General features: G+C 37.1%; 1 protein-coding gene across 1 annotated transcript; it reads left to right on the forward strand.

Moving 5' to 3' along the window:
- Positions 1 to 9,595: 9,595 nt before the first annotated feature.
- Positions 9,596 to 20,426, forward strand: LOC124824467 (uncharacterized). The gene is made up of 4 exons (XM_047296900.2): positions 9,596 to 10,379; positions 19,330 to 19,419; positions 19,506 to 19,573; positions 20,022 to 20,426. Exons 1-4 carry the CDS (start codon positions 9,753 to 9,755, stop codon positions 20,158 to 20,160), a joined length of 924 nt encoding a protein of 307 aa, XP_047152856.1. The 5' UTR covers positions 9,596 to 9,752; the 3' UTR covers positions 20,161 to 20,426.
- The last annotated feature ends 617 nt before the right edge of the window (positions 20,427 to 21,043 follow it).

The following is a 21,043-nucleotide window of genomic DNA, read 5'->3' on the forward strand; positions in this document are numbered from 1 at the left end:
GGAAGATGGGGTGGAGATTTCTGCAAATTCTCTTCATCCTGGAGCAATTACCACCAATCTTTTCCGTCATACTCCAATAAACGGTAACTATGGCATTATACTATTCATGTCCTATCTAAGAATTGTATAGGTCCTGAGATTTGCTCTACTAAATCATTTATTCTGCATTTTCTTGTTTATTTACTTTTAATTTCCTTTTAAAATGCAGTAAGCTCGTATATGTGTGCATTGTGTTTATGTCATAAATTTGGTACACAAATATCTATGAAAAACCAATACCAAGAATGATAATTGGTAGTAAACATTTTTATTCGAATGAAAGAAACAATGCTCTTATTGTTCTAGAATCAGCTCCTCAGTAAACTGACTTGGGGTTTATAAGGTCTTGAGCTAGTTTATGGTGTGATCCTACATATGTTCTTTTCATTCTACCACTCTTCTTCCCCCAATAACCTCTCTGCTAGGTCTAATTAACTAGCAAACTTAGCAGCATAACTTCTCTCCCCATATTGTTTTGTTATGATTACAAATATAGGATGTATTTAGATTTTCATTTTCCATTAACATTGTATCAACATGTTTGATATCTTTTTTTCTTCAGATTAGTTATAAGTCTACAACTCCTCCATGTCTTGTTCAACGTTGATGCTTACATCAGGACCATGATCAAGTGTTTTACAAGTTAGCCCTGTTGAATTTTGAATACGGGCATACTGAAGAAAAGTTTGAGCATTCATGTGAAGCTGTTAGGGCCTGGCGTGTGTATGAGAGGAAGAGATACAGGAGGGTGATGAGGGGCGAGGACGGACGCCCCAACATGGACGAACGCTCAGAGCAAGGGGCGAGAACGAACGAGGACGAACAGAATGGGGACGAACGTCCTAACATGGACGAACGTTCAGGGCAAGGGGCGAGGACGAGCGAGGACGAGCAGAATGGGGACGAACGTCCTAACATGGACGAGGGGACGAGCGTCCCTGCGAGGGGCGAGGACGAGCGTCCATAATGAATAGCTGGACAGCGGATGGATAGGCAGAGTATTACTGTAATTAAGACAGTAATAAATAGAGTTAATTAGGACAGATTTATTCTTTCCAGATAATTACATTAAATAGGCAATTAAGTTTAATTATAATAAATTGACAATTATGATTATTCCTTACCTTTTATGGAAGGCGTAATTAGTATTAATTAGGAGAGGCACCTAGGGTTAGGATATCTTTTGATTATTGAGTTTATTGTAAGAGAGGTTATGCTCTCGTGTGGCTGAAGGAGAACCTGCTCCCAGTCATTTGGTTTTTGTTCGATCTTTCCAGAATTCCATTAATAAAGAGGTTTTATTCACTTGTTTACTGTTACGTTCATTGTGTAAAGCAAGGTTACGTGGTCAGGCACGTAACAAATTGGTCCGACCTGCCGGATCAAATTAAAGGAGGGAGAGCGTGATGGAAGGGAAAATGACGGCCATGGACGGGAGGATAGAGACCCTAGAAATCTCCATGGGCGGGCTGGAATCAGCGGTCCAGGAACTAGTAAGGATACTGGGCGAGCGAGGTCGACGGGAGGAGGGACACCTGGATAGCAGCCAGGGGTCAGTACAGGGAAGAAGGAATGACGAGGATGAGAGAGCTGGAGGAGGACTAGGAGGGGGACACCGGGAAGACCAACCTTATTGGAGGAAGAAGGTTGAATTGCCCATATTCGAAGGCAGCGACCCTATGAACTGGATTTACAGGGCGGACAAATTCTTCGAACTCCAAGGGGTGCCCGAGGACGAGAAGTTGCGGCTGGCGTACATCAGCATGGAAGGAATAGCAGGACACTGGTTCAGGTTTTGGAGGGAGAAGGCCAGCAACCGGACATGGGCCGGGTTAAAGGAAGCATTAGTGGTGCGGTTTGGAGGCCGGAATCAAGGAACGGTTTTTGAGAGACTGGCAGCATGTAGACAGACGGGTCCCGTGGGGGACTACATCCAAGAATTCGAGGTGTTGGTGAGTCAGGCAGAACACATACCCGAGGCACAGCTATTGGGGTATTTCATGGCCGGCCTACAAGAGGGGATTCGTAACCAACTCAGGTTGCTAGATCCGAAGGATTTTATGGATGTCATGAGGCTAGCCAGGGACGTAGAGGCGTTCCAAACAGGTACGCGGGGAAGTGGAGGAATCAGCAACAAAGGCCAGTCGTGGGGAAAAACGAGCGGGCACGTGGCAAGGGTGGACCCTAACCGCAATAACCAGAACCGAACGAACGCTGAAGGAGGCCCCAGGAGGGGGAATGAGCGTACGTTCTCTAACGCTCAAGGCAGGAACGTACGTGATTTACCGTACGCAGAGTACGTCAAGCGCAGGGAGGAGGGGAAGTGCTTCCGATGCGATGGACCGTTCGGTCCAGGCCACCGATGCCCAGAAAGAGGGCTTAGGACGCTGATCTTGGCCGAAGAAGAGGAACCAGGAGGAGAAGAGGAGGAAGAGGTAGAATGTGAACAACTGGAGCTGTCTGCTTTCTCAGCCGGAGGGCTCACCCAGCCCCAAACGATGAAGCTGCACGGCCAGATAGGGACGCAACCGGTTCTGATCCTAATTGACAGTGGCGCCAGCCACAACTTCATAAGCAGGGAGCTGGTAGAAGACCTAGCCTTACCCGTGATGGATACACCATCCTACCGGGTAAGTTTGGGGGATGGACGTAGGAAGGAGACGCGAGGATGTTGTGAGTCCGTAACGGTCCAGGTAGGGGATGTGGTGATTAACGAACGTTTTCACTTGTTCGACTTGGGCGGAGTGGATGTGATACTGGGGGTCGAATGGTTGGCTAAGCTGGGCGAGGTAGTCATTAACTGGAGGCAGCTAACCATGGCGTACGTACAAGCAGGGAGCAAGGTGACTATCAAGGGAGATCCAACGCTAACTAGGAGGGTGGTAGAACCGTCAGCCTTGCTCAAATTGACGGAAGTTGAGATATGGTCATTGGTGTGGGAGCTAGGGGAGACCGAGAAGGAGAAGGGACCCAAACCGTACGTTCCGGAAAAAGAAACGTTCGGTCCAGAACTGACTCCGACACAGACGCTCGACATGCAGCGAGTCCTGGAGCGGTACGCAGAAGTGTTTCACGAGCCGGAGGGACTACCCCCTGATAGAGGAATGGTTCATCAAATTCCATTGAAGGAAGGCACGGACCCCGTAAACGTAAGGCCATACAGATATCCCCATGTAATGAAGGGGGAGATTGAGAAGCAGGTGGCGGAAATGCTGGCGGCAGGCGTCATAAGATCAAGCACCAGCCCGTATTCAAGCCCTGTAATTTTGGTGAAAAAGAAGGATGGCAGCTGGAGGTTTTGCGTGGACTACAGGGCCCTCAACCGAGCCACCGTGCCTGACAAATTCCCTATTCCATTGATAGAGGAGTTGTTGGACGAGCTGAGGGGAGCCAAGTACTTTTCGAAGGTGGATTTGAAGTCAGGCTATCATCAAATACGAATGGGAACCGGTGACATAGAGAAGACTGCTTTCCGGACGCACCAGGGCCACTACGAATTCATGGTAATGCCGTTCGGCCTCACCAACGCGCCAGCCACTTTTCAGAGTGCCATGAACCAACTATTACAGCCTTACCTGAGGAAGTTCGTACTAGTATTTTTTGATGACATACTGGTGTATAGCCGCACTTGGGACGAGCATTTGGAACAGGTGGCGACGGTGCTAAGGGAATTGACGACACATAGCTGGGTTGCCAACCGGAAGAAGTGCGAATTCGGGAGGACTCAAATAGGGTATCTCGGCCATCGGATATCAGAGAAGGGAGTGGAGATGGACGAGGACAAGGTGCGGGCAGTGCTGGAGTGGGAGAAACCGAAGACAGTAAAGGCCTTGAGGGGTTTCCTAGGGCTGACCGGCTACTACAGGAGGTTCGTTAAGGACTATGGGAAGATTGCCCGGCCTTTGACCGACCTCCTCAAGAAAGGGCAGTTCGCATGGACGGAACAAGCCGAGGTCGCCATGCTTAAGTTGAAGAAGGCCATAACGACAGCACCCGTATTGATTCTTCCGGATTTTAATCAACCGTTCCACATTGAGTGTGACGCATCCGGGAGGGGGATAGGAGCGGTCCTCATGCAAGGGAAGCAGCCCATAGCTTTCTTTAGCAAAGCGCTGTCGGAGGGAACGTTAGGGAAGTCGATCTATGAGAAGGAACTCATGGCGCTGGTTTTGGCCATACAACATTGGAGGCCGTACCTACTAGGGCAACGGTTTGTGGTTCACACGGATCAAAGGAGTTTGAAGTACCTTTTGGAGCAACGCATTACCACACAAAATCAGCAGAATTGGCTAGCCAAGCTCCTGGGATACGACTTTGAGATCGTGTACAAATCCGGGGTGACCAACAAGGTGGCTGACGCCCTCTCACGCAAGGATGAAGATGAGCTACGGGATGAGAAGGAGTTAAGGGTGGTGGTTCGGCCATATTGGCAAGATTTCAGGGAGATTTTGGAAGAAGTTGAGGCGGATGAGGAGCTACGGAAGGTCATAGAGGACTTAAAGAAGGATCCCAACTCGCACCCCTCGTACACGCTGGAGAACGAGCGTTTGCACTATAAAGGGAGGCTCGTGCTGTCCGCTCGTTCGGCCTGGGTGCCCAAGCTGATAGCGGAATTTCATTCCACTCATACAGGAGGCCATTCAGGGGTTTACCGAACGTACCGCAAGGTGGCACAATCACTTTACTGGGTGGGAATGAAGAAAGCAGTGACCGACTTCGTGGCCCACTGCCTAGTCTGTCAGCAGCATAAATATCTAACCTCATCTCCGCAAGGACTGCTGCAGCCGTTACCCATTCCCAACGCTATCTGGGAGGAGATAAGTATGGATTTTATTGTCAAACTACCCAAGTCAAGAGGATATGATGCTGTCCTAGTGGTGGTGGATCGGCTCAGCAAGTACGGACACTTCATACCCCTAAAACACCCATATTCCGCTCGCACTATAGCCGAAATCTTCGTGAAAGAGGTTGTCCGCTTACATGGGGTACCACTCTCGATCGTAAGTGACAGGGATCCACTGTTCTTAAGTAACTTTTGGAAGGAGCTGTTCAAGTTACAAGGCACTCGACTGAAGATGAGCACAGCTTATCATCCGGAGACGGATGGACAGACGGAGGTTCTCAACAGGGTCCTGGAAGGGTATCTGAGATGTTTCTGTTCAGAGCAGCCCAAGGGCTGGAGTACGGTGATACCGTGGGCGGAATATTGGTACAATACCAGCTATCAAGAATCAGCCAAATGTACGCCATTCGAAACGGTCTACGGGAGACCGCCACCCTCCCTGCATAGGTTCGTCCCAGGAGAGACCTTAGTGGAGTCCGTCAGTCAGGAATTACAGACGAGAGATGAAGCCCTCCGCCAGCTAAAGTTCCATCTCGCCAGGGCGCAGGAATTGATGGTAAGGCAGGCAGATAAGGCAAGAAGACCGTCCCAAATAAGAGTGGGAGATTGGGTCTATTTGAAGATTAGACCTCACCGTCAAACGACGATGTCGTCCATGGTGCAATCTAAATTGGCCGCACGTTACTTTGGTCCCTTCTTGGTCATTCAGCAGGTAGGGGCAGTCGCATATAAGCTGCAATTACCAGAGACCGCCCGAATTCACCCCGTGTTCCATGTGTCCCAATTAAAGAAGGCAGTAGGGGACCACCCGGTCGAGCCCGAGTTACCCAAAGATTTGGAGGTGGAAGAACCGTCTCCACGACCGGCCCGAGTGTTGGATAACAGGCAAGCACACCAGGGGGAGGACGCACGTCAGGAAGTGTTGGTCGAATGGGAAGGGGGAGGTCCTGACGAGGCTACATGGGAAGATGCCCTCACCATCCACGATCAATATCCTGATTTCAACCTTGGGGACAAGGTTGATCTTCAGGGGGTGGGTAATGTTAGGGCCTGGCGTGTGTATGAGAGGAAGAGATACAGGAGGGTGATGAGGGGCGAGGACGGACGCCCCAACATGGACGAACGCTCAGAGCAAGGGGCGAGAACGAACGAGGACGAACAGAATGGGGACGAACGTCCTAACATGGACGAACGTTCAGGGCAAGGGGCGAGGACGAGCGAGGACGAGCAGAATGGGGACGAACGTCCTAACATGGACGAGGGGACGAGCGTCCCTGCGAGGGGCGAGGACGAGCGTCCATAATGAATAGCTGGACAGCGGATGGATAGGCAGAGTATTACTGTAATTAAGACAGTAATAAATAGAGTTAATTAGGACAGATTTATTCTTTCCAGATAATTACATTAAATAGGCAATTAAGTTTAATTATAATAAATTGACAATTATGATTATTCCTTACCTTTTATGGAAGGCGTAATTAGTATTAATTAGGAGAGGCACCTAGGGTTAGGATATCTTTTGATTATTGAGTTTATTGTAAGAGAGGTTATGCTCTCGTGTGGCTGAAGGAGAACCTGCTCCCAGTCATTTGGTTTTTGTTCGATCTTTCCAGAATTCCATTAATAAAGAGGTTTTATTCACTTGTTTACTGTTACGTTCATTGTGTAAAGCAAGGTTACGTGGTCAGGCACGTAACAGAAGCACTTCTCATGGTCACTTGGAAATGGTCTTTTTAGTTTTAAATATCAATTCATCTCTAAGAATTTTGTTCATTTTTTCATTTGAGATAACGACTAGCTGAGTTTCACGTGCATATTTCTGTTTGATTTGTGCAGGTATAATTAATGTTATTGGTAGACTCGTTTTTAAAAACCTCCCCCAGGTAACATCATTATAAATGTTGGACATTGACATGCTGTGATTTAGGGCATTATTCTAGACCCCATCTTTTTTTCATGATCACAAATACTCATTTGAGATGCCAAACATTTATTTGTTCTTAATTATATCCAATACAATTTAAAACGTTTATCATGAAATTAACCTGAAGATAACTGACAATTCACCTAGATATAGTGTCCATAAGGATACAGTGTCCTCTAGTCTGAGAATCTTCTAACTTGCTTGCTGACCTTGTAATGCAGGGAGCAGCAATAACATGCTATGTAGCATTACACCCACAAGTGAAGGGAGTTAGCGACAAGTATTTTTCAGACAGTAATGTTGCCCAACCAACCTCACTTGGGACTGATGCTGATTTGGCCAAGAAACTTTGGGATTTCAGCTTGAAATTGACCAAGTAAAAACCCCAAGTATTATTTGTCAATGGAACCCGGGGGCTGGGCTCTCTCAGGCGGTGATTGGCGGAGGAACGAGAGAGCTTCTCTCTCGTGCGCGGAGAAAAGGCAAGGAGGGAGAAATCGACGTCGCGACCGACAATGGTCCCGGTGGCGATTAGTGTCGCCGGCGACGCCTTGGACTGAGCGGAAGGTCCGGCACGACGGCTGGTCCAATGGAGGCTAGGCTCTGCCGGAGAAGACGAACGAAGTTCTCAAGCACAAGCAACGTGGCAGAGAGTGAAGAGGCAAGTTGGCATAAGACGTGGTCTCGCCGTTTGCCACATCTACTAAAAGTTAACGCCGTCCAATTTTAAGAACTAATTGTAAGAATTTTAAAACTACGAAGACTAAAAACCATCAAAGTTTCGAGTAGGAACTAAACCCAAAATCGTGTGATACTTAAGGGACGAAAATTATATTTAACACTTATTTCAATCAGTGCATCAATCAACTTACATAAATTTGTGTTTATAGTGATTTTAAATTTGAATTTTTGAAAATATAAATACAATATTATATATTTGAAGAGGTATTTATAATAGTTGTACTGCCAAAAGATAATGGAGAGGTTCTCCTTGCACCTCACCAACATCATCCTGCACCTCCTTTTTTTTTTTTTTTATTTACAACTCTACCCTTCTCAGAAAGAATATTTTACTTTAAAAAAGCTGACTCATTTAATGATTAAATTGAAGCAACAATCCTACACCCCTTCCTAACTTACATTTAAGATTATTTTGTAAACCCTACACCCCTTCCTCCTCCTTGCCTCTCCTTGTCGCATTTCATTTCAAGCTCACATTTTTTTTCCTCCCGCACTCCTCTACTCCTCCCTCATCATCAACTTCATTTGTTTTCAAGTTCTTCTGGTGGAAGAGTGTAGATTTTCTTCTTCTAAGAGAATTAACTTCAAGGGCAGGTCATTGTATGATGCATTGAGTGTGATAAAATTTGTGCTTGTTTCGTTTTTATTTCTTAACCACACTTGGAATTATGGATTAGGCGCCGCCGCACATGAAAGTGTGATTGGGAGGGATGAGAACGACACTTGAAACTGCGGTTGACGAGTCGCCGCTTGGAACTGCGGATAAGGCTAGCCGCACTTCAACCTGCGGTTTACGGTGGCCGCACTTGGAGCTGCGTCGCTTGCTTTTTTAGGGTTTCACTTGGATATGGGCTGCTTGCTTTTTTTAGGGTTTCTTTTATTACTTTATTTTCTTTTATTATATTTAATTAAATTTGTTTAAAATTTATAAATTGTATTTCTTTATATTTTTTATTATTTAGTATTTTTGATATTTATTTATAGTATTAAATTTTTTAAAAAAATATATGTATGAAATGTTATGTTAGTATATTTAATTTATTTTGGTTAATATTTTATATAGTTTTGTGTTAATATTTTATATTTATATATTTTATAAATTTTATTTTTATGTTATATTTTATGATAAAATAATATTGAATATGTTTTTGGAATATCTTTTATTTTTTGATTTGTCTATCATTTTATTTTAAAGTCAAAAATAATAAGAAGAGGAAAGGGTACATGTAGAACAATAAAATGAGAATTAGGGTTGTTGATAGTTAGGAAATTATTAACTCATCATTAATTTTTATTTGATTTTAATAAATAATTTAATAAATAAAAGACAAATGTATAAAATAAGAGGTGCAGAAATAAATGAGTGAGATGGAGGGAGGATTGCTCAAGATAATGTAATCTAAAAATATTTAACATGAAATTTTATCCTAACACTTGCCACAAGATCGTACATGGACCCCATATTTTCTAAATTAACTGCACAATGATCACATGCAACGCGGTGGACACTTTTACCTCTTTTGGTTACAACATTATTTGATAAATATAGATGTTTTAATTTTTCAATTTAAACATAATAATTAACCATTAATTTTCAAATCCAGCAAATGTTACATTAAAACCGGTTAAGGACGAAACATAATTCGAAATAAGTTTGACTCTTAATCGATTTTGATCGATTAAGAATTTATAAATTTTAAAAAATCAATTAAGAATTAAATGTATTTCTAATTATATTTAATTTTTAACCGATTTTAGAAAGTCGATCCACTTACGTTTAATGTCGGTCTAAAAAATAATTATTAGAGACCACCACGACAACAGTTAGTACCACTAGGACTACCACGGAGACTACGAAAATGGACAATGGAAACAAAAGAAAAATAAGGAAGTAAGTAAAAACAGAAGTGAAAAAGATGCATACACAACTTCATTTAATTGGTTGGTAAAAAGTAAATACCATTGATACTCGATCATAACTCATACGGGTCCAATCTTCTTTTAAATCAAAAGACAAAAACGTACTTCTTTCAAATCAAAAGACAAAAATGTAATTCTCTTAAATCAAAAGACAACAATGTAAATAAGGTGGTGCAGGATCATAGCTATGGAGGTGTAAGAGAACGATTCAATATAAGTATCATAATATTTCACTTCTATTGAAATGTATTCTACTGAGTGGGTGAAGAGATTGAGGGACTGAAAATGGTTAACGTTGTAACAGCATATGGTTGGTTGTTGCATTGGCTACTGAGGGCGGTGGGGTTGACACCTTATATGGTGGAGATAGAGCCAGGGACGGTTCTAAAATTCTGGGGGCCATGCGACGCCGTCTCGAGCGCCAAATGCCTTTCTTCCAAACCAGTGGTGGTTCTCCTGCACGGCTTCTGCGGCGACGGAATCATCAACTGGCAGTGTCAGGTAGCAGCTTTGACGAGAGACTACGCGGTCTATGTTCCGGACCTTCTCTTCTTCGGTGGATCCGTCACCGATAAGGCGGAACGGTCGCCGGAGTTTCAAGCGGAGTGTTTGGCGGCAGGGTTGGGGAAGCTCGGGGTGGAGAAGTGCGTTTTGGTTGGGTTCAGTTATGGAGGGTTTGTGGCGTTGAAAATGGCTGAGATGTACGCTGAGATGGTGGAGGGTGCAGTGGTGTCTGGCGCCGTTGTGGCTATTACGGATTCTGTAGTTTCGAGAGCAGTGGAAGGGATTGGGTATTCGTCGTGTTCGGAGATGTTGTTGCCGGTGTCCGTTGGGGAACTGAAGACCCTTCTTTCCGTTGCTTGTTACAGAAACCTCTCCTTACCCAACCGTTTCTACGCAGACTTCTTACAGGTTTCTTTCTCTTCTACGCATGTAAATCACATCACGTTCTTTGCATTTCCTTGCATATTTCTTCTTTAAGAATAAACTGGTTTGAAAACAGTGGATACTTTTAGGTGTGGAGGATGATATCATGAAATTCAAAATAATAATATTTTAATTATATTTATATTATTTTTAATTTAGAATTCTAATATATTATTATTATTATTATTATTATTATTATTATTATTATTGAAGAAGAGTCAAATGAATGTATTTTTATTATTTTACTATTTCTCTTTATTTGTGTTAATAGTTTATTAAATTAAAAAAATTTATATTTATTATGTTACTAATAAAGTATTTTTATAATTTAGTTGATGTATTATTATTGATATTACTTTAATGTTATTAATAATATTTTAATTGATGATGTGTATAGTATAAGAAATAATTTTAATAACTACAAAAAATTTAGAAAAATAATTCAACGCATAATAAAAAGATTAATTTTGAATACTATTTTTGTAAATAGTTTTAATATTTTAATATTTATTTTAATATATTGACATTTTGAAATGGATAAAAATATTAGTATTTTATGAGGGCATTGAAATAATGATTATGTTATATATTTTTGTTGTAATTTGTAATTTTATTTTTAAATTCATGTTTTGATTAAAATTATGTAAAATTTTGAATGTGATTTTTTAAGTATGTTATTTTATATATTATATTTAACTTTTTATGTGTGATTTATGAATATTAAATTAATTTATAAATATATGTTATTGTTTATAAACTTAATTAAAGTATTATTTTAAATAAATAAATGTATATATTTAAAATAGTTATTAAGAACAATATTTAATATATTAAGTTAATAAATTTATTACTTCTTCTAATATTATATGTGAAATGTCAAGAATATTTAATATATTAAGTTTTAATTTTTTTATATTTTAAATTTTTTGTTTTTAAGTGATAAATTCATTATTTTTTCTAATTTTAAAATTTTTAAAGTGAAGAGTCCAATGTTAAGTTAACATTTATATTAAGAAATTATGACTCTTCTTAAAATTATGACATAGTGTAATAAAATATGGTATAATATAAGATCTTATATTTAACATTTAGTTAAAATATACATTAATTTAATTTCGAAATTTTTTATGTAAGTTTAATTAATTATAATTAAATTAAATATAAATTCACTTTAAGTATAAAGAATGATTTTAAATTATAAATTTTTATTATTTAAAATAATTAATTTCAATTTTATAGATCTAAATTTAAATAATCAAATTATATTATTTTTTTAAAATCTATGTTTTTCTAAAACAAAGTTCAAATGTTTATAATTTAATTAATTTAAATTTAAAATTAGACATTTTTTTCAAATTCAATTTTCATAAATAATGCTATGAATAAGCAAATGGGTTTATTTGTAAATTCAGAAATGAAACGCAGTTCTTGTCTTTGATAAGATTTATCAAAAGTTAAAAAATAAAAATTAATACGTGTCTATAAATAAACTTTTACAAATCTAAAACTCGAAACTCTTACCTTTTGCTTTTAATACTCTAACATTTTGTTTTAATATTTCGTACATAAATAAAAAAGTTAGTAATCAATAAAAAAAACTTGAAATAAAAATGAAACATTCATATAAGAAAAATAAAACACTCACCTCTGTTCTTTAGAAAAAAAAAAATAAAATAGTAATAAATAAACAAATAAACATAACACTACCTATGAATATTTATGATGTGTTCGTATGAGAGGAGTTAAATGTTGAAGAAGATTACGAATGATGGATTTGAGAGATAATATGTGTTTGTTTGGACAAATCAACAAAGATACATTTGCGAAAATTTGTAGGATTCACAGTTTTTTCTTATCTCGCTCATTTGTTAAAGATTTGAGCAGATTCCATATAAAATGTTACTCATACTCTCAAACTTTTGTAAAAGAAAAATGATATGTCGACAACAAATTTTTGCCAACAATTTGACAACGCCAGGTGGCGTCTTTGCATTGGTCAAATTTAATAAAAAAAAATAGAGAGAGGTTATCTGACTAAGGGCAAAATTGGAAGAAAAGTTTACAAGTTTAACATTTTTGGTTTCGCGGTTTTCGTTTTTTTGCTCTCACCTCTACACTTCTTTCATCCCTTTTATCTTCTCTCTCGATCTAACCTCTATCTTCTCTGTCGTTCTAACCCTATTCTTGTATTTTTTTCTGATTCGAAGTTTGGTGGCGGTTTGGGTGTCATGAATTTAATTCTTTTTACGTTATGTGTGTTATAATGAACAAAGGTGTTATATTGAAAAAAGACCGCAAAATATTAATAAGTATTTAAAATGTAGGTAATGGTTTCAGAAATGAATATAAGTTGTGGAATTTGTTGACCAAAAAACCATACAAGTGAATTTAAGAGTCATTACTGGTTGGGAGGTTATGTTTGGTGACCCTAAGAAGTGGGGAAGAAGTCATTCTTAATGAGGGGACCAAGTTGGACAAGTGCAGAGCTAATCTGCAGAAAAAACATTGTCGTAATCGTTTACAGTGGCCTCGTAAACGATTACACGAGAGAAATCACTGTTTTGTACAGAAAGTTGAACTGAAGTAGTCAGTTGTGGTGTCCTGGGCGATCATTGGCAAAAACTGTTAATTTAAAGCACAAGTCCACTTGTATTTACTTGGTGCTGGTGTTTGACTGGTGGTAGAGGGTGGTAGGTGATGGGAGGTGACCCCAAAAAGTAGGGAAGAAGCCATTCTTACTGAAGGGACCAAGTTGGAGAAGTGCATGGCTAATCTACAAAAAAAACACTGTTGTAATCGTTTACAGTGGCCTGTTAAACGATTACACGAGAGAAGTCACTGTTTTGTACAGAAAGTTGAACTGAAGTACTCAGCTGTGGTGTCATGGGTGATCATTGGTAAAAATTGTTACTTTCAGGCACAAGTCCACTTGTATTTACTTGGTGTTGGTGTTTCAGTCGAGGTAGAGAGTGGAAATTGATGGGAGGTGACCCCAAGAAGTGGAGAAGAAGCCATTCTTACTTAGGGGACCAAGTTGGACAAGTGCAGAGCCAATCTGTAGAAAAAACACTATGGTAATCGTATACAGTGTCCTTGTAATCGATTACAGTGTCAAAAAAGGTGTAAACTTGATTTCTAAGGCATAATTTGAAAGGTCTTTGAGTATAGATTCCAACAAAACAAGAATCAACTCATTTGAAGTTCGGTGGAGAAAGTTATGAGCAAAAGAACAAGCAAAGGTCAGAGTTGGCAAAAATATATGAAACGCTAACTTGAAAGAATAAACTGTACCAACTCAGATGTCCAAAAATTACAAATTAGTAGTCATTGGAAAGATTTTTGAGTCTAGTTTCTAATAAAAAAAGAATCATATCATTTGGAGGTCGGTGGGAAAAGTTATCAGTAAAATAGCCAGCAAAGGTCAAAGTTGACAGCATGTTATCTCACCCAAGTTGCTCATCTCATAAACATTGTTTTTTCCTCCATCATGGGGTGCCAAAACATCACTTCCCACCACTGAAACACCAGGACCAGCCTAAGAAAAGTGCAAAAGTGCTTAAAACTCACTTTTTTTGACAATGGTCACCCATGTTAACCTGACTGACTACCTCTGTTGGACTTTCTGTACAAAATCCAATTTTCTCTCGGGTAATCGTTTACAGTGTCCTTGTAATCGATTACATGTCAAAAAAGGTGTAAACTTGATTTCTAAGGCATAATTTGAAAGGTCTTTGAGTATAGATTCCAACAAAACAAGAATCAACTCATTTGGAGTTCGGTGGAGAAAGTTATGAGCAAAAGAACAAGCAAAGGTCAGAGTTGGCAAAAATATATGAAACGCTAACTTGAAAGAATAAACTGTACCAACTCAGATGTCCAAAAATTACAAATTAGTAGTCATTGGAAAGATTTTTGAGTCTAGTTTCTAATAAAAAAAGAATCACATCATTTGGAGGTCGGTGGGAAAAGTTATCAGTAAAATAGCCAGCAAAGGTCAAAGTTGACAGCATGTTATCTCACCCAAGTTGCTCATCTCATAAACATTGTTTTTTTCCTCCATCATGGGGTGCCAAAACATCACTTCCCACCACTGAAACACCAGGACCAGCCTAAGAAAAGTGCAAAAGTGCTTAAAACTCACTTTTTTTTGACAATGGTCACCCATGTTAACCTGACTGACTACCTATGTTGGACTTTCTGTACAAAATCTAATTTTCTCTCGGTAATCGTTTACAGTGTCCTTGTAATCGATTACAGTGTCAAAAAAGGTGTAAACTTGATTTCTAAGGCATAATTTGAAAGGTCTTTGAGTATAGATTCAAACAAAACAAGAATCAACTCATTTGGAGTTCGGTGGAGAAAGTTATGAGCAAAAGAACAAGCAAATGTCAGAGTTGGCAAAAATATATGAAACGCTAACTTTAAAGAATAAAATGTACCAACTCAGATGTCCACAAATTACAAATTAGTAGTCATTGGAAAGATTTTTGAGTCTAGTTTCTAATAAAAAAAGAATCACATCATTTGGAGGTCAGTGGGAAAAGTTATCAGTAAAATAGCTAGTAAAGGTCAAAGTTGACAGCATGTTATCTCACCCAAGTTGTTCATCTCATAAACATTGTTTTTTCCCTCCATCATGGGGTGCCAAAACATCACTTCCCACTACTAAAACACCAGGACCAGCCTAAGACAAGTGCAAAAGTGCTTAAAACTCACTTTTTTTGACAATGGTCACCCATGTTAACTTGACTGACTACCTCTGTTGGACTTTCTGTACAAAATTCAATTTTCTCTCGGGTAATCGTTTACTAGGAGGTTGTAAACGATTACCACAGCCTTTTTTCAACACTCTCAGTCATCCCTTGCACAGCTTGCTCCTCCAACTGATGAGGGGTCACTCCACACTCCTTGGGACATCATCACATCTATAACCACTCTCTCCCACCACTGAAACACCAGGACCAGCCTAAGACAAGTGCAAAAGTGCCTAAAACTCACTTTTTTTTCCAATGGTCACCCCTGTTAACCTGACTGACTACCTCTGTTGGACTTTCTGTACAAAATCCAATTTTCTCTCGGGTAATCGTTTACGAGGAGGTTGTAAACGATTACTACAGCCTTTTTTCAACACTCTCAGTCATCCCTTGCACAGCTGGTTCCTCGAACTGATGAGGTGTTACTCCACCCTCCTTGGGACATCATCACATCACTAACCACCCTCTCCCACCCTTGAAACACCAGGAACAGCCTCAGACAAGTGCAAAAGTGCCTCAAACCCAATTTTTTTGACAATGGTCACCCCTGTTAACCTGACTGACTACCTCAGTTGGACTTTCTGTACAAAATCTCATTTTCTCTCGGGTAATCGTTTACCAGGAAGTTGTAAACGATTACCAGAGCATTTATTCAACACCCTCAGTCATCCCTTGCACAGCTTGGTCCTCCAAGTGATGAGGGGTCACTCCACACTCCTTGGCCTCACATCACATCACCCCCACTCAAATTGTCATTCAAATGAACTGGTTTTGACATTGGTCACCCATGTTACCCAGAATGACCACTCAAACACCAACATCTTACAAACAAGTCTGCAACTTAGGAGACACTAAACTTGACCACATTCTGAAATCCACAAACCCACAACTCATAATAACAATGGTATTGAAAAAATAAAATATGAGACCAATTCAAACAAAAACTCAAATTTTATATCATTGAACTAAATCCGATACATTACACTTTGTTTTCTTAATCTATTTACAATTATTACAATTATCATTTACTTTCCATTAATCAACTAAATACACATATCACTCATTTTTTATTCTAAGCACTACGGTTCTGGTGTATGGAGTCCTAAGTGCTCTTTCCTTGTAACGAACCCTAACATACGTCTTCAAAGGTTGTTCATTTCCGTCAATGTCAGTAGGGGATACAAAACCAGTGTTCACGGATGGTTCTCTACGCGGCACACTTTGTCCAACGTCATCTTTGTTTTGCCTTCTTGCCTTCTCTTCAGCCAATTGTGCCTCCAAACTTGCAACCCTCCTTTTAAGTTCTTCAATTAGAAATTCTTGGTCCTCTAAGGCACGCATAAAAGTTTCTCTGCGAAACGTGACCTTGGACCTTCACGAGAAGGGACCTTTGTCTCCAATGAAATAGAGAAAGGGGTATTTTCGGATTTTCAGTTAAAAGAAGGGTTACGGACTTCCATTTTGAAGGTTTTTATAAAATATTATTTTTAAAACAAACCAATGAAAGCACGACACTTGACGTTGTAAAAAATGTGTTAAGAAAATGTTGTTGGAATATCGCGGTCCTTTGTAAAATACCACAACCTTTTTTCTTAACGTTTGGAGGAGGTTGAGGAAGGACTTTATTCACGCGTGGATTCGATTCCAGGGTTGGGAGTATTCAGTTCCACCATGTTGCATAATACAACTAATGGGTGTATTCGGTTATGCCGGCGTTGATTCAGTTCCAATGTATAGAAGAGATACAACTTCATCTTATATTCGGTTCTCTCTTCATGGATTCGGTTCCAATGTATAGAAGAGATACAGCTTCATGTTGTATTCGATCCCCTCTTCATGAATTCGGTTTCAGTGCATAGATGAGATACACTTCACGTTGTGTTCGGTTATCTTCTCATGGATTCGGTTCCCCTGTGTTTTTTAAAATATACTATATTTAAAAAAATTACTTCAATTTATTAAATTACATTTTCTTTTACATTTTAAAAATTATTTTTTTTATAAATATTTTTACAATTAAATATAATGTTAACAAATATTATTTTATATTACTTTTATAATTACGAATGTTTTGATAATCTTCAATTTTTATCAATTAAATAATATTTTTTTATCTGTTACATCGGTGAAATTCTACACTAAATTTTATAAATTTTACTTTTAAATTCTCTCTCACTTCTAAATTTCCTACGAGAATAACAATAAACTCATTCTCAAATCCCTCAAATTTATCCATTTATTTTTTCCAAATCAATTCTTTAAAACAAACATCTTAACGATTAAGGAAAGCTAATTATAGAGAATAAAAATTTATTTGCAGTGAAAATGTTAATAATAAAAAGAATCTTCAAGTCAATAAAAAACAAAAAACGCTTTTCTAACTTAAAAAGAGAAAAGTAAAACACTTACCCCTTAAAAATCAAATAAACAAAATCAAACTATAAGAAAAACAACACACCACCTAATCTTTTATTTTTATCGTCACATAGTGAAGATTTGGATAAAAACGAAACCTACCACAAAGTGTCTGCAGAGAAGTGCCAACACATCTTAATCAGACGATAGTTTCACAAACACAGATTTTTTTTATATTTATTTAACATTATTTTATTTTTTATTTTTAAATGTATAAAAAATATTTTTTTATTATCAGTTGTAATGTATATTAAATAAAAATAAAAATGTATCATCTATAATTATTCTGACAAAATATAAGTAATATGATATAATGGCAAGAGAAAATAACAACAAAAATTAGCTTTGGGCAATCAGCAAAATAAAGATAATATAATAAATTCTCTAACATGTATATATATTTTTAAGTTTATTATAGATTAGTAGAGAAAATTAACAAAAATAATTTTGAAATAATATTAAATTTCTGTTTTATAATATTAAAAAATGCTGCAAATTTGAATGTAATTAGAAATCCGAGCATATAACTGTCAACAAATATCTAGTTTTAAAATGATGTTGTATTATAAATACAAATTATTTGTAGGAGTTGAAAAGGTGTTACATAGAACATTAATTTACTAAAGGAAGTATAAGTAAGCCTTTATGTTTTTTAGTGTTACCTTCCTTTACGATAAAAAAATACTTATTATCAGAAATTTAATTTTATAACAATTATTAAAATGAAAAACATAATTACTAAATTGTATATTAAAATTATAAAAGATGTGTGTGTATAACAAATAGTTCTAAACATATTCTCTAATCAATTTTCATAATATGGTAATTACATTTTATATAATATTTCATTACGGAGACTAAATACTCATTTGGTTATTTTGTTCTATGTTATGGATTAATAAAATTGGTTATGTTTACGAGAATAAGAATATTATAAAGCAATTAATGTAAAAAATGCAAAATAGAGTTTATTTGTGATTTCTTAAAGCACACTTAATGGCTTTACTAACGAAAAATAAACAAAGGCATATATAAATCCGTGATCTATCAATATAATTATTTATCATTTTTTATTATACTTATTTTTAAAGCTTTTAGTAATGTTTGAATAATTTAAATATGTAATTAATTTCTTTTTCTAGTCTTTATTTTACTTATTATATTTATAATAATGATTAATGAAATATGTATCAAATGAATAACATATAAAATAAGAATAATGGTAAAATAAGATTACCTATGCGTATTTAATATTCTTTTAAGTGGGAGAGTAAAAATAATATATAAAATGAAAATGAATGTAAAATCGTATTGAAATATTTTCTTTTCATAAAATAAATTAAGAAAGTAAAGTCAACTCATCAGCATGTTGTAGAATGAATAAGATTATAAGATTATAAAAACAATGAACTAAACTGAGATAGCCCATTTTTAACTTACCATATAAGACGAAGAGGATTGGTTTCACTTTGAGATTTCTATCCTTAATTTTATTATACTCTCTACTCCTTTTGTTTAAGGAGTTTTTTTATTTATTTTTTAAAAGGTAACTTTAAATTAGTTATTTAATATATATACCTTTATTTTTTAATATTTATGAGTTATTATATTTTTTTATTCATTATTATAACTTTTTCATATTTATTAAATAAAGATATTTGAAGAAAATGTTATGCTGAAATTTATAAAAGGATATTTGAAAACAAAGAGTTTTTGTTTGAATTTGAAAGCTTACTTCCTTAGTGTGTAAGCACAATCAATTGCAGGCAATGTACTCAAATAGGAAGGAGCGAGCTGAGCTGTTGGAGGCCTTAGTCATTAGCTACAAAGAGATCAAAATCCCAAAATTTCACCAGGTATAATCTTCATCTTCATTCAAATTCTTTCTTAGTCTTCATCTTTTCCTCATGTTAACTTCAGTATTTCACTTCTTCCTTTGCAGCGAATACATCTTCTATGGGGTGAGGATGACAAAATTTTTAAACTAGAGTTTGCGCAGAAAATGAAAGAGTAAGAAATTCAAACCGCAGAAATAGCATCTCTTCACAATGATTTTTCTCACAATCTGGTATTCTGTATTCACAAACATTGACAAAGTTTTAATTGCAAATAAAAAAATAAGATCATTTTTTTTATATGATAAAGTCATTTAAAAATTTAAATCAGAAGATGTGTCCTATTAACGTTTGCAAATTTCATTCGGTGGTTGCCCACCAAGTGTATGAAAAAATTAGAAACTCACTTCATCTCATACTATGTGAGCGTGTTTCCTTTTTTCTTTTTATAGACCTTGCATGATTCAACTTGTAAGTCAAATCAACGTGCCAGTCTAATAAAGCATATACTATTCATTAAATGATTATACAATACAGCCGAGAAGGGTTGAACACAATGATAATCAACCTATTGCCTCTAATTAATGCTATCTGATTTCTTTTTGCTGTGTAACATGTGACAGGAAGGTGGGAAATAATGCGACATATGAAGGCATAAAGAGTGCGGGTCACCTGGTTCACCTGGAGCGACCCTGGCTCTATAATAAGAGCCTCAAGCAATTTCTTTCCTCTGTTTTTCCATTGCCAGGTACCAAAAACTGACCAAAGTACGTGCCAGATGATGAGTTTACATAGCAAAATCTGATTTCAAAAACAATCTATAAGTTTGGGAAATTTATCTATTCAAAGTTGTGATTTCGTTGCAAGACATTATGTGGAGTGTTTATTTGTTTTTATTTTAAGAAAAATAAAAACGAGTATGAACAATTTTGACTCGACTTTATACAACCTACTTCTAGCTTTGTTTTCATTTAGTACCTCGCATTTGTGACTTATTTTAAGTAAATTATAAAATAAGTTAATTTATACTTTTTGTCTTTGCTGATTTATTTGAAATTCCATTTTATCTCAAATAATTAAGTATAAAATATTTGTCTGCAAAATAGCTCATTAAATAACTCTATTCAGCAATTTTTTAATTCGTTCTATTAGTTTTACAATTTTTAGCTAGTTTATCAAGTAGTCAAGAAGTAATACTCATGAATGGTATAGTTTACAAGTTCATTTTACGGGTATTTCTTCATGTACCTCCATACATTCTTTTTTCTCCTCCATAAACAAAATAAAAGACAAATTTACCTTATCTTTTTCCCTCTTCCACCACCACCGCAATTCCATATTTCCCTCCATCTCTACCCTCATGTTCTTCATCCACCTCCACCATCTTCAACTTTGGTCATTCCTCCATGTTTAGCACATACCCTTGCACCTCCCTCCATCTTTCAATATTGATCATTTTTGTGTGGTTCGCATATACTTATGCATAAGGATAAAACTCGCGACGAATAGTTAATACCCGCAAATATTTACTACATGCGGACTGCGGATAGCGGATATTTTAATATCCGCTTATAAACAAGTTAGGTGCGAATATTATACTACTCGTACTTGGGAATATCCACTACCCCGCAAAAAATAAAAATAA

The sequence above is a fragment of the Vigna umbellata genome, chromosome 10 (assembly GCF_029865625.1).
Source record: "Vigna umbellata cultivar VRB3 chromosome 10, Vumbellata_1.0, whole genome shotgun sequence".
In the NCBI taxonomy this organism is placed as follows: Eukaryota; Viridiplantae; Streptophyta; class Magnoliopsida; order Fabales; family Fabaceae; genus Vigna; species Vigna umbellata.

Bases quoted from the DNA above. Each gene is read 5' to 3' on its own strand.
- LOC124824467 (XM_047296900.2), top strand. From the start codon at position 9,753: ATGGTTAACGTTGTAACAGCATATGGTTGGTTGTTGCATTGGCTACTG. The intron at 10,380-19,329 runs GTTTCTTTCTCT...AATCAATTGCAG, and splicing joins TCTACGCAGACTTCTTACAG to GCAATGTACTCAAATAGGAA. The intron at 19,574-20,021 runs GTAAGAAATTCA...AACATGTGACAG, and splicing joins TTTGCGCAGAAAATGAAAGA to GAAGGTGGGAAATAATGCGA.